Source organism: Rhopilema esculentum, chromosome 7, assembly GCF_057945365.1.
Source record: "Rhopilema esculentum isolate cy_ngs chromosome 7, ASM5794536v1, whole genome shotgun sequence".
Taxonomy (NCBI): Eukaryota; Metazoa; Cnidaria; class Scyphozoa; order Rhizostomeae; family Rhizostomatidae; genus Rhopilema; species Rhopilema esculentum.
The window spans coordinates 4,778,355-4,793,244 of NC_142821.1; the positions used below are offsets into that span (position 1 = coordinate 4,778,355).

The 14,890-nt window shown below is 36.3% G+C and overlaps 1 protein-coding gene across 1 annotated transcript; it reads right to left on the bottom strand.

Annotated features, from left to right (window-relative positions):
* Positions 1-531: 531 nt before the first annotated feature.
* On the bottom strand, positions 532-8,378 carry LOC135683764 (uncharacterized). The gene is made up of 7 exons (XM_065199115.2): positions 8,212-8,378; positions 4,823-4,864; positions 3,745-3,938; positions 3,374-3,510; positions 2,946-3,099; positions 2,327-2,475; positions 532-1,212 (listed from the first exon to the last, which is right to left on the bottom strand). Exons 1-7 carry the CDS (start codon positions 8,264-8,266, stop codon positions 894-896), a joined length of 1,050 nt encoding a protein of 349 aa, XP_065055187.2. The 5' UTR covers positions 8,267-8,378; the 3' UTR covers positions 532-893.
* Positions 8,379-14,890: the final 6,512 nt, after the last annotated feature.

Consider the following 14,890-nt stretch of genomic DNA (forward strand, 5'->3'; position numbering starts at 1 on the left):
TGTATCCAAGGAGCCAATCGAATGGCTAAAAAATTTGCACACGGCCAGGACAGATGTCTGGAAAGAAATCAAAATTTTTGTATTTGCTCTGGTCCGTCTTTTATAGCCAAATACAGCTATGAGAGGGAAGAAAAATTGTTTGCCAATTTTTGACAGGGTACAGTTTCAAGGGGAGGAGGAATTTGAAAAATCTGAGACACTCTTTGCTAGCTTAGGATCTGCACTTTCTGTTGATATAAGTCAGATTTTGATATCTCAAACGCAAGGGTACAAAATAGCTTTTGAAAGTGGTACAAGCAATAAATTTGCCTGGAAAGTATCATTTTACCATATTTGGTATTATTTTGATATGGTTGGAATCGCCATGTTCTTGTGCATCAAATGATGTATAGTTTAATCTGATTCCGTTAATAGTTTGGTTTTTAGAGAGAGAAAACCAAATATCGTGTCAAAAACGTCTACCGTACGACACAAGTAGCTCCCATAGGTTTAGAATCATAAGCTCATGTCAGAATTCCAATCCAAACCAAATTTAATAAAGTTCGACAGCATTGATGTCAAAATCACTCATTTAATCAGAATTGCAAAACAAAGCATTACTACACATTAATGGGAGCTTGGTTCTAAATTCGTTAGTATCAATTTTTTGTGGAAAGAAAGACAAATTTCAGGTAAAATTTGCCAGCATATGAACGTTTTTTTTGTTTTGCTGCTAAGTAGACAGTTTTTATTGTGATGCTTATTGTATTGGTTTTGCTGTTGTTTTCTGCAACAAATACAGTTTTGGAAAATTTTTAAAATGCTCCTCCCTGCTATATGACTTCAAGCTATTAGGATTAGCTAAAAAAAATAATTCCATTGTGTCTGTGTTGTTTTCTGGAGTTCAAATTTCTTTAAGCTCCCCCTCCACGTGGAATGATTTTCCCTTCTGTGCAGCTGTAATATCTGTTGTCAAATGTTGCTTCATTGCAACAAAGAAAGAATCTGCTAGGTTTGTAAAACAACCTTGTTTTGCAACATAAGTAGTTTTCCCCACTGTATAGAAACGATCCACAACATCTGTCCTTTCCTGGAGACTTCCTCTTTATTTCTGAATCACAACAAAGCTCTGTGTTCAAATCAAATATTTTCCCTTCACAACAGCCAGTGTTTTTGCCCCACTTTTTTAGCTGAAGATTTCCTCGGCAGCAAATTTGCTTGTTTCTGTCGTAACTAAGTAAAAAAAAACATAACGCTTAATATGCTATATATTTTACTGTTTTAAGTTAAAATGCCAAAAGATCATTTCTGCAAAGTTTAACAATTGCTAGAACCAATCAGTGGCGTACCTTGGGCCGTAGCAGTGGGGGGTCTGGGGCGTAGTCCCCAGAATTTTTTTGGACCACGCCCTTCAAACACTCGCAAATGCGGGGAAACGCCCTTTTTGCAAAATTTTCCCCTATCATTTGATTCATTTCAGCTATGGTAAATAGCAAAGTATTTTACAATTGTTATTGAAACAAGCATACAGTATACTCTCCCCCCCAATGAGTTTTAAATCGTTTTTGGACAAATCTCGAGGACCATATTTAGAAAAGTGGGGGAGGGGTCCGGACCCCCCTATTCCCCCCCCTTGGGTACGCCACTGAGAACCATAATAGTAATGTTGGGAAAATTTTTGGAGACTGAAAAATGAAACAATTATTATGTTCAATTCCAGTTTGGTCTACCTTTGATCGTTGCTTATTGATATTATTAAATTGTAATGTCTTGGACAGTAATCTGAAAGAACACATGAGCACAATTTTTTATTGCACTCTAGTTAAATGCTGTACACCTTTCATCAGGATACAGCTCTGCACTTTATGAAAAATCAGTAAACAGCAGACTTTTCCAAAGTCTATTTTTGTTTAATCCGTAAGGCATTCCTACTATGGGCATGGCAAATCCAAACTGCCAAGGAGATCTCCAATTTTAATTGGATTTGGTATGGATTTGATTGGAAGTAAGATATATGATCAAATAAGAAAATATTAATCATGAGAACTATCTTTAAATGCAGCTTATCAGGCTCTTCATGTTAAGTGGAAATCTTGTGTGTGGGTAAGATTCTGTTCAAAAGCTTGAGTTTGCCTTTGGTGGCTGGCTTTGCACGTAGACAAAAATGTCTTTTGTAGAAATTTCTCTTGATGATAAGAACTGTGATCAACCCAACTTTTTACGTATTTATAAATGCAACTAACCTATTTTTGTGATTTAATTTAAAACATTATGTGTCTTGGAACTCACGAGTTAAAATCATTCTCTTATCTATAATGAAACGCAAAAATGTAGCATTTTCTCGTACCTTATGGAAGATGTGGCACTATTGCAACATGCTGAATCCTCACCAGGTTTGCGATCAAGGATTTGCCCAGTACAACAATACTGGGTTTTGATGTTGTAGGTCCTTCCATAGCAACAACCGCTATCTTGTGGATTCTTCTTCTTTGTGATCTATTAACAACCACGAAAAAATTATATTGGCTTTAGCACAGAAATTGCTGTAGAAACAAACGGTTTGAAAACGAATATTTAAATGCAGGTTCTAACGCAGGTTTTTTTCTAATTTAAAATCTATTAAAATTTTTTTATCTAGCAATGAAAATATAAGACAGGATAGAGAAAAGGAGGCCGATTTCCTTAAACTTTTTAAAAAATTGAAGTGAGTTACATTTGGTTATAACCGATAATTGTTAAACCAAATGTTTAGTTCTCCAAACCTCCCACCAATGGTGTTGGAAATGACCGTCAATTTTTGAAAAAGTTGGATTATTTTCACCAAACCCCCGTTTGACGCTTTAGATCCATATTACGAAATACTCTTTTACAAACATTATCCAAATATAAATATATACTTATTTTGAAGATTTCTATCTCATGCTTTTTATCCAACCTGTGACTGAATCGATGAAGTCCGGACCTACCTTCAAGTTGCAACAAATGTGTGTTCTAGAATCATAAGAATCAGTCAGGCAGCATTTCGAATGATCTTGGCCACCAGAAGAGAAAGGCTGCAAAAATCCTGAGCAACAGATGAATTCATCGTTTTTGTACACGAAAGGTCCACAACAAGTATCCCTGAAAATATAGATAATTGCTGTCACCCTCTGCTGGTTGCATTTGAGTCTTTAATTCGTGATAAGATTTACATAGGTAGGCAATGCTGTTATGAGAAGGGTTCTAGAGGGGGTAAGCTGGAAGTAAATAACAAAGGTTCCAGTTGGCTTTTAAATTTCCGAGTGCAGCTACTCATTTGGTTATTCCCTAACTTCTCTATTAGGATTCAACTCCTTTTTTTGGGGTTGGAAAAAATATTTTAAGGCAACATTTAAGATCTTCAGTGGCTACTCACCCACCAAGTTTAGGCACCACATTCCCTTCACAACAAGCATCCATTGTTTTGTTGTATTTGACGTTTCGGCAACAGCCTTCTCCCGCCCTATTGATCAGTTGGTTTCCACAACATCCTTGTTTAGAGGGGCTATATGGCTAGAAGAATGAAGAATAGATTATAGCCTCAAGTAGTTATAGTTAAAAATTCATAAAGTAATATGCTCATATTGGAGATCAGTATTCCAAAAAAGAGTGTAGGGTTTGGCTGGTTAAAGCATTCAGTTTCCAATTGACTTTTGGTTACTTTGGAACATGGTTCAAGCATGGTTCGCTGATGGTAAACCCTTTAGCATTGGCAAATGAATAATGTACCAGCAAATGACTTCTAACCTCGTCACCGCAACATGTGTAGTACCTTTCTTTCTTGCGATACACTTGATTTCCACAACAGATATGCCTCAGGGGGTCATAAGCCTGGTTACCACAGCAATAGGAGACTGAATTTGGTTTATACACGATTCTTCCATCACAGCAAGTGAATAGGCGTGATCCGAATGTTCTCAACCGTTGGAAGCATTTTCTGTCTATGTGAGACAAAGTATTAACGAATTTTATATTATTAGAGTTGACACAATGGATCATCGGGAGTTTATATAGCATTCCAAACGATGCAACTTTAGTTCAAACATGATGTTGCATCATTTGCCCACCCATTACATGTCTCACGGTGCATTTGTTATATTTTACCTTTATTCTTTATTTTTGTTCTTCTTTTTTTTATATTGTCTTTGCTGATTCTTATTATTAGATTTTCAAACCAAAATCTATATGTAAAATCAACTCAACACAACGCGTCAACTGAGCACATGGCTTCGATAGCTCTTTCTTAAGATTTTTTTAACTTTATATATGTTGTTTTGCTATTTTGTAATTATCAATTATTGTAATAAACGATTATCAACAACTATATAGAGTAAGACGTAACTTGTAATTAACTGAAAAACAATTTTTGAGTTTGAGTTTGGTATGTTGCACGATACTGAACAAATGTTGCACTACCAAAACGGTTTGAGCAGCATTTGCTGCATTTACGCATGCACAAAATATTAGCGGTAGACTTTTTGCTGGAATTCCATTGATACTTTTGATACTCAAACTTTTAATACCGTCTGCTTGATTCTTACGGGAAAGTAGTTGGAAAGATTAATGAAAAAGAAGACAACATGTTGGGTATTCCGTTACTTTGGAATTGAGAATTTGCGATTAGTAGAAGACATGCAAATTTATTACAATTTATATAAAGATTCATTCTTGAATAAAATCAATAAATAAACCTTCAGTTGGGGTACTGATACAGAAAATATTAGAACAAAAATTCACGAGAAATATCGACGCAAATGGCTTTTTCTCGATCAAATGTCAAATTTTAAGTCATTGAAGTTATAATCATTAAGATGTTTGCTCTTACCTTTCGCGCTTAGGACCTTCCTTGATGACGTAAGAAATGCGGCTGACAAAGTGGAGAAAAAGAAAAAAATATTCTGTAGAAAATCATACTATAATGTAATTTTATAATGATTATTGTCTTGTAAAAAGTTAATGGATTAAAACTGTCAAGATTTCATTATCCAATATTCAAGATTTCAACCACCTGTAGGGTAAACTGTTTATGACAAAGAAAGCAATATATTGACAAGAGGTCTTGAAAAATACTGTTGCTCAGAATTTAAAAATGACTTGATGATATTTGAAATAGATCTTTCTGCTAAACATAAACAAATCAATAATGCAAAATAATAAATGCTAGTTGAAAAAGAGTAGCTTGATTGGTAAATAAAGTGCATTTTAGATAGCGAAGGCGGCTGGTCTGTTGTTATGAAAACTGAACAGGTCTGATTTGAAAGCTGCAAGGGAACAAACGAGAATTCCGAACGCAGAAAGTGTGAAGCACAAGAAGAAACATTTAAGCATGGCAATGCCAAACCTTGCCATTAAATTGCCTGAAATTTAAAATATGCAAGCAAATAGCAATCAAATAGAAAATTCTATAAATCACAAAAGCCATGGACGAGTGTACCGAAAAAGTCAAGTATACTTATTCTTGAACTTTTATATTTATACCGCAGACATTTCTATCTAAGATTCCTAAACTAAACGCGGCCATCGAAAAGGCCATAGATAAATTTTTATACAACGAAAACAGGGAAAAATTTAATTGTGCTACTGCTTGGCAACAATTTATGTTAAAAAATTATTAGCCACTCTGAAATGGAGAACATAACGTGTTATCATTATAATTATCATTATTATTGTTATTTTTATTTTTGAAATGATTCCAATCTATTTGCTTTTGATTCGTGTTACATGGTGTTACGTCAATCACGACTGGAAAATGCCTTCACGAGTACAAAAACACCTGCATATAAGAATCTAGTGGATTAAGAACCTACAGATTGAAATTCTGAAATAGGTTCTCACTTGTAGAGGTCACCAAATAACATAAGTTTCTTAGTCATTGTCGTGCAACTTTCAACTGGTATTATAGATGCTTCAAAATACCCATATAAATGCACTATTCACTACTCTGTATTTTAATTCAATACTTTGTTAAGTATTTCAATATTCTTCTATTTCCGTGCTAAAGTGCTAAATTGTTTATATTTCAAATCTTTGATGGACTTTCTCATTTTACTCAACTTTCTCACACACCTTATGCAGGGACGCCTGCACAAGATTAGGGCAGGAGGGGCAGTGTTGGTGCCGAAGGCAAATCGTTGAATTTTTCCTAGATGGGAGGGGGGCAAGGGTAGGGTAATATAATAAAATATTAACTTGAATATATGCCACCCATACAGCTTGGTTTTTTACCATCAAAGATTCTAAACATAAAGAAAATGTTGACGAAATTATCCATAAATGAAAATGGTTATTAAATGACCTTGTCACTCACTATTCACAATACTTGGTTTTATAAAAATCATGGCTGTTATAAATGGGTTGGTTGTAAAATTTTGATTGCCCGCTAAGTTTTTATACTGATTTACCCATCCTCCTTAGGTTCCTGGAGTTCTTCTAAGGGTACGCATCTTTTGTTTATCATTTATTATCTTTGCCACTCTCCCTTTTGTAAAACCACGAGTTTACGAGGGTTTTACAGGCTTGTGTTCGCAGATTCGGCAGTAAAAGAAAGTACAAAATTCAATAAGCGTGTTCTGATTTCTTGGCTCGACGGTTCCTATAGTTTCATCTAATTCAACAACGACTAAACGGGTCACTTCGGCAAAACTGGTATGCTTCAAACTTCTTGAAATAACAACGGCTATCGGAACATCTATAACAACGCCACTGCGCTCTTCCTTCGTGGCCGACCTTGTCACAGACAAACTTTTCATTCTCTGCATTTTTGTGATGGTGTTATCATCTTTCTAGTATATTCTAATAGATATTAACATAACGAGAATAGTCAAAGTGGTAATCATATTTCAGGGCACTTCGTGCCCACTCTGCCCCTCTTTGAAAAGGGCAGGAGGGGCAGCTGCCCCTCCAGCCCCCCTTGTTTAGGCGCCCCTGACCTTATGTAAGTAGTAGAGAACCCCAATAACATGTATGCCACCCACTGAACGTCCCAGACCTCTGGTGCCAGGATATAATATGCTTGCAGTTTGAAATGGAACCAAAGAAACTTGTGAAAGGCCTGCATAAAAAGGAGCCTATTCAGGAGCCTAAACAGCCCCATTTCCTATGAACTACGTATCCAAAAGTCAGGCTGACTTGCAAAATTATAGGCCCTTATACGCATATGTTTGTTGTAGCCAAGGGGCTAGTCCGATGCCAAACCAGTTTTTCAATGTCCAAATGAGAGTTCTTAGAGGACGGTTTTAAGCTGCTCTTTTAGCAATAAATTTGAAAAAGCAATAAAGTAGTGTTGATACACATTCAAAGAAGGCTTGCGAGTTTGTTTGATCCTTATACAAGTATAGTTTTAGACCAATAAAGAAAAACAATATCAGATTGATTGACATGCAATATATGGGAAAATTTTTTCTTTTATTGTTATGGAAGATGAAAGGAAGGATCGGCGACACGTTCCCGGCTCTCAAGCCTGGTTCCCATAAAATGGTAATAGTCGGGAACGTGTCGTCGATCCCTCCTTCCATCTTCCATAACGATAAAAGAAAAAGCAACATTTTTGACAACAAGACAACAGCAAGCAAGTACACGCCAAATCACTTTCCATTGATTGGTGATTGTTCTTAACAATAGTGAATCGGCGACGTCGGCGACCCGTGTTCCCATTATAATTTTCTTTGATCCGAAGAGTCGTAAAAGTCGGGAAAGTAGAACTCAGATCAACTCTCCCGATCCTTGCGATTCACAATCGGCGCAATCGTAACGATCGGAAGAAAGTGTTTCCATTAAAATCGGGAGACCAACGCAGACCGTTGCCGACCCTCTTACGATTCTATGGGAACCAGGCTTTAGCCATTATTTTAATCAGTGAGTTCTCACCGCACCTTATTCTCACTGTTTGGAAATTCGAGGTACAACACTGCCCCTAGTCTATCTAGAGTCCTGATTTTACACGGTTTAATCGTAGGGGCCTGTATAAATGTGAGGACTAGAGAGGCTCTGGCTCTGCAAAAGCAAAATCAAATTGCGAGGTTTGTCCACGAGCCAACCAATAAAAAAGAAACATTTGCCTTTTGACACACTCTTGACGCTTATCAAAGAAGACAGTGCTGCATTAGAAGCCTAGACGCCTGTTAATGTAGCTTGCCATGTAAACAAACACAAAGCTACTAGAAAATGGGCAGGTTATCAGGCTACTAGAAAATGGAATCTAAACTGCATAGTTACCGCTTGCTAGAACGCCGAAAGTTAAAATAAGCCAAATATTCTTCGTTACAGCCATCTTTCAGTGTCTTCTGATAACCTGATCTATCAGTGTGCTCTGATGTCAATATGGAGTATTACGGTATGGAACCGTTCCACGTTTTGTTGAGTCACATGCAAAAGGGTGGGTGATCCTTGAAAGCCAAGGATATTAGTTGAGATGCTTTGATGGATATGACACACCACAATACGTCAGAGAAGCGTGGAAACAATTTCAAGTGGTCAACGCCTTTCGAGATTTGTCTTCATTTTTTAATGCAACAGCTTTTAAATATTGGCTCGTTTTCATTCAGCAGTCTTGACATCTCTCCCGACCTGTACAATACTGACAGTACTCTACGAATCGTATCAAAAGACGATACAAAGAATCAGGCCAAAATATGTTAACATAATAAAAACTTATTTTCTTAAAGACTTTTCATGTCTATTAATTAAAAGGAATCAATTTTTGGATGCCCATCATTGTCTGCTCGGTTTTCGCCCTGTCTGCTCGGTTTCGGTCAATTTACGTGAATCATATTGGTTGCAGGTTGTAGGTACGACCTCTCTGTCATCAATTGTCAGAACTTTTGCACAAAACAGTTTTGTGCAAAAGACACGAGAAACTTGACAATGTCGAAAGCAGTTACAAAGTATGCAAAATTCGCTACAGATCCTTTCCAAGGGTTTGTATCCATCAATTTAAAACTGAAGGTGGGGTGAATATGTGTCAAAAATAAAAAAGAAGTTTTATATCACGTCGGAACTACATTAAAGCCGAAAACGGTCGGACGGTCAAACTTTCGTACAACGTTCTGAAGAAATTAGGAAAAAAAGGCGTTGGAAAACTCTAGTTCTTAGAAACAGTATCTTTGGGACGATGGAGGCATCTCCTCTTTTAGTCTGATATCTTAAAAACTGTACTCGGAACAAATTCAGCCGTCCAGAAGGAATTGGCAATAGGTGATATTTTTCATCGACAACATTCCACCACTTTCAAGAAAGAAATACTGGGCTCTTGAAGTTGTCTCAGTTTGCTCCATTTTTGGAGCTTTGTACAAGGGCTATAGTACAGCTTCAAGCTTTGCGAGGCTCGTTGTTCCCCAGCTTTTCTATTATACCCATACTAACATTAAGTTGATTTTGGCATGTATCATGGTATCATACAAAAAGTGTATGTCCGAAAGATTTTTGTCCGAAATGCTCGAAAATGCGTGCCAAAGTTTTTATTCCGAAGTTGTTTTGCCGAAACCTTTCTGTCCGAAAGTTTTCGCTTTGAATGTAGTCTTAACACTCCAAGAGCAATGTTCCAATTTGACTTTGTAGGGATTTGTTATGGCTGGGATAACAAATGATTGTTCGCTATTTAGAAGTGATGTTAAAGTTTCAAATAACCCTTGAAAGGAATGTTTTTTAAACCTAGCAATACTGAGAAGAATTTTTTCTCTGGACAGTTGAAAAAATAGCCTTAAACGGATTTCTTGTATTAAAAAGCTTTAGCCATACAAATCGAGCTTTTAATTGAGCAGCAATTAACTGTGTTTATGTGTCTAGAATGAAAACATAACCAAACTTTTAAAATCTGTTGTGGCCATGATCAAGGGGCAAGAGCCCTCAAGATATAAAATAAAGATGTTGCTGTTCTACCTAGGGATCGTGTTTTGTTTTGAGAATTTATTAACTTTCTAGGAAGCCCTTCAAGATTCTTTTCAACATGGAAATTGTGGGGCTCATTCTGATGTTTCTTGGAATCTCATTCCATGCTTTGGCCCCAGAGTGAAAGAAACTTCCCTTTGAGAATTCCAAATTTTGCCTTGGGATGTCAATATAAAGCTGATTCCTTGTCGAATAACTGGATATCTCTGATCTAATGATCAATTTACCTCTTAAGGCTGTCCTCAAATTTAGCACTTTCAATCAATGTTTGAGCCCTGTCTTGAAGACGCTGAAGATGTTCAAGCTTTGTAGCGGACAGACTTCTCCATAATTCATCACCGTATCTTAGATGGCTCTGGAAAAGTGCCCTGTAAACCTGGTCCAATTTCGATTGTGGGAGTATGTTTTTAAGTTTCCTCAACAAAGAAAGACCAATTTTGAGTTTCCACTTTAGCCTCTTGTACCACTTTAGCCTCTTGTACTGCTTGTTCCAAGGTAGGTTTTCATCGATAGTGACTCCCAGATATTTTACTTCATGGGCTCGTTGGATTTTTTCTCCATTTATTTTCACGGTTATCTTCCCCTGGATATGGTTAATTCGTCTTTTATGACGTTTTATGGTGTTCAGACTAAGCTTATTTTGCCGCATCCACTCTGCAATGCTCTTACCCTCAGTTTTAAAGTCATTGCACAGTTCTTTAATGTCTCTTGCAGAGCATGTTATGCTAGTGTCGTCTGCATACATATTTGTTGAACTTTTTTCTAAGCATCGCTCAAAATCATTTACGTATAGGATGAAAAGAGGGGCCCAAGGTACAAACCCTGGGGAATACCACACTGAACCTTTTTCTGTTGTGAACTGGAACCATTGATTTGGCATTATTGTATCCTGTCAGTTAGGTATGATGTAAACCATTGTTCCTCCTATGCCATACATTGGAATCCCGATATAACGAACCCCGGATAGAACGAACTTCCCGGTATAACGAACTAAATTTCTGGTCCCTTGGATTCTGCCTAACAATCTCCTTACAAATTCTCTCGGTATAACGAGCTCTCGTTATTACGAACCTGATTTTAGGTCCCTTCATCATAAATACCCTTGATATAAAGAACTTTTTCTAAAATTTTAATCTATTTTTTTTGTTTATTTATTTTCGGTGTTCATTTATCACTTTCTTATAGGGGAAATCATTTTGTAATCGGTAAAACATGCCGATGATACATTTCAAGCACTAGCTGATAGACTCAGTGTACGAGATGAAAGTTTGATTGCGTCAGAAATTACTGCAAATGAGTACATTGACACTAACGAATACCTTCTTACATATGAGACACTGGCAATGAGCGACGACAAAAATTGATTGCGATTGAAGGCAAATAAGAATGTAAAGTAATCGAAGACATCATTCAGGCACCAAATAGGAGCGAAGTGATACCAGCTTTGGCAATCTCTTGATCCCAAATCATGAAAGAAACATTAAGATTTTCATTTTCAATTACCAGCCAGTTGTATTGTTTCAATTCAGATTGGTTTTTTGGAGTTAACTGTGCACAGAGGTTGGAGATAGCCTAATCAAGCCCACCGCAGGTTTTTTAAGGCGTGAACCGCAGTTCCAAAAAACCAAAAAAACGTCATCTTTAACGAACTCCCGATATGACGAACTGTTTTCTGGTTCCCTTCAGAGTTTGTTATACCGGGATTCCACTGTACTTTGATGAATTAAAGAGCAGAATTTTGTGATCCACAGTGTCAAATGCCTTCTTTAGATCAAGGAAGATGCTAAAACTTATCTTTCGTTTATCAGCATACTTTCCATATGTTCGGAAAAATACCGCTTTCAAGAGAGGAATTGAAAATAGCTGCTAATGGCTTAGATAAAATATCAGCAGCCTCTTTCACTAGTTTAACTGAGATCTTATCGTGCCCTGCAGCTTTAGAGCATTTTAACTTATTGATCTCATTTTCAATGAGTTCAGGATCAACCCTTTGAAATTCAAAACCAGTATCAACCGGCAGTCCTTCGCTGGGTAGGTACTTCAGTGGGTCACCGCAATCTTTGGCTTCAATATTTTCGGCTAGTTTTGGGCCTATGGAGATAAAGTGCCTCTTAAAGGCCTCTGCAATTTCATCAGGCTTCTCAACACGTTGACCTTCATGGATAATTGACAAAGGAGGACTATGATTTGAATGTTTGTCTAATACCTAGTTTATTATTTTTCACATTCCCTTCGGATTATTTGAATTATCACTTATCATGTATATGTATACTAACTAACATCTAGAATTGTGAAAAATATAAACATTGCACTACAACAAAATATAAACAAATAAATTTTTGGAAAAGCGTGTTATTCCTCCCTCAAAATTTGTTATGAGCAAGCAAAAATCCTAAGTTTCTTGATCACAAAGCCTTCAAATATTTTCATACAAACATCTCTCTATATTTGTCACACACTATATACGTAAAAAGCTTTGGACTACCACGGAGTTTTCTCCTTCTAACTCAATTATCATGCCGCAGACTGACTTTGATAGATAATGTTAACATTGTTATAAGATGTAATTCAAAATCCAGAAAAAGGTTTCAAGGAAAATGAATCATTGTAACAAGTCTAGTCTAGCCTCGTTGTAGCAAGATTGACAAGGTCTGTGGCGCAGGTTGTAAGATTTGCATTCATATATACACAGACCCTTCAACCTATAATTTTCAAAACCTGGAGATTTCAGATTTTTTGCTTAACAAAACAGGGAGATTTGGGTGAGATTTGGCTAAAAACAGAGAGTTTCCTGGATTGTATTGAATTTATAGACAACATATCTATCAAAAATCGTCATGTTGGACAAACAGTTAATGACAAAAATTATCATATGGGTAGCGTCTTCCTAATGGTTTTTAACGTTTTCGTTAATTTGTAAACACAAACAAAAAACTTGGTCATTAAGAAAGTCATTTCAATCATTTTTGTTATAAGAAAACCTCTGCTGAACGATAAGAAAAAACAGGGAGAAAATCATAGAAATCCGGGAGACCGGGATAAAGCAAGCAAAACCTGGAGTCTCCCGGTCCCGGCAAAACCGGGAGAGTTGAAAGGTCTGGTATTATACAGAACAGTATATGAAAATAAGGGAGTATGAAAAAATGTGATCTATACAATGATGATGACGATTCGCATCACTATTCGTAGGTCTCATTTTTATTGTAAAGGAAAGTGCAAATATCAAGTAAAGAAACAAATAATTTTAACATTCAATCAGGTTTTAAGATAAAATTTCTTTTCGAATCCAACTTCAGTCTTTCCTCAGTTCCTATGTTACAGAGGGAAGTTTGACGCGTTATCTTTTACTTATAAATTTCAAGACGAATATAATACTCTTCGTAATTGCTTGACTTCTTCATATAATAGCCTATTGTGACAAGATCTTAGTTTCTCTCAAATTTTGTGATAAAAACATTTCGAATGAATAGCAAACACTTCTTCATGTCTAAAAATGAAAAAGCTAAAATTAAAAATGAATAAATAACACCCTTTGTTATTTTGAAAACACAGAAACGACAAAACCTTTCACTCATTATTAGTCTAATGACATGTTTAGCGGAAAATAAAGTCGTTTTCCACCTTGTTTAGTGTCATTTAGTCATGTTTATTGCTGTTTGGCAAAGTTTGATCTTGGACAAAAATATTAAGCGCTGTTTCGTTTTGTTTTGCAATTGTTTGAGCGTTTTGCCGCCAATTACACATTTATTGTGGTAGAGCAGGCGCAGTAGCTGGTTTGGTATCAAAAGGTTTTTCCTGCCTCTGTGACCTAAAATCCCTAAAAAAGTCTTCGTGACACATCTGCAGCATCTTGTTGTGGGCTACTTTCTTCAACATTTAACTTTGTCAAGTTTAATGAAAAGTTTAGTCAAGTTTTGCCAACCTCGCTAAACTTTGATAATTACCGTTCTGTAGCTGAAAATTATTCTTTGGCATATTAAAGCTTGGGTATACTATGGTTGTCACCATCATCGACGATAGATGATATGGTTGTTCAACCTGATGATAGTTGGTTGAAGTTGATGATTAATTGATTATGATGTTCGATGTTGATAATGATCGACGTCGCTCGTAGTGTTTATCATAACAATTCAATTCAATTCAATTCAATTCAATAAAGATAAGACCTTCATCGATAAAGATCCAGACAAACTGGTTTTTCTCGAGTCTCTGTTGTTGACGAAAGCTCGAAATCAAGTTAGTGCCAATCCTGAAACTTTTTAAACCTCTCTCTTTCTTACCAACAGCGTTCTGGGACGTTTAACTATTCTCTATCTCTCACCATTTTTCGGTGTTTTTTCTATGTATTCTTATATACGACACCCGTTTCCTTTTTACTTTCACTATACTGTTTCCCATTTTGCAAAAATTTGATTTTTTTCCCAACTCAAGCCCAATCCTAGGAAAGATATTCAAATTTTCATCGTACATGAGTTAAACGAAAGACAACAAGTTTTTAGATCTACATAATGATGCATTCTGGAAGACTTTGTTTTAGTTCTTGAACACGTTATCAATGATCTACAAAGAAAATCCATCTGTTCTCTTTTGCATGCATGCATTTAAAACAAAGATTTGTATTGTATGTTTTTGCGTGCTTACAAACATTTCACTCACTCTCTGAATACTAATCACCACTTTCTAAAATCTGACATGTTTGTCCAAGTTCCTTTTTAAGCCTTGCCTGTCTTCATGAACCTGCCAAGGCAAGCTTTCACGAGCCTCCCCCCCCCCTAGCCAGGCCTATAATAATTCCGCTTCTTGATATTTTCAATAGACTTTGCACAATCTAAGTACCTTTAATAAGTTTGCTATTATGACGAAATACAAAACTTTTTTCATGTTTAAAATATTTTTCTAGTATTTTTTTTAACTTATCCAATAAAGAATTTTTTATCTGAATGGGTTCGTAGTTTCTTGGTCATGTAGTCTGAAGTGAAGACGTAAAACAAGTGCAATAGACAGGACA

Bases quoted from the DNA above. Each gene is read 5' to 3' on its own strand.
- LOC135683764 (XM_065199115.2), bottom strand. From the start codon at position 8,266: ATGGCTGTAACGAAGAATATTTGGCTTATTTTAACTTTCGGCGTTCTA. The intron at 4,865-8,211 runs GTAACTATGCAG...CCACTTTGTCAG, and splicing joins TTTCGGCGTTCTAGCAAGCG to CCGCATTTCTTACGTCATCA. The intron at 2,476-2,945 runs GTAGGTCCGGAC...GGTTGTTAATAG, and splicing joins ACATTTGTTGCAACTTGAAG to ATCACAAAGAAGAAGAATCC.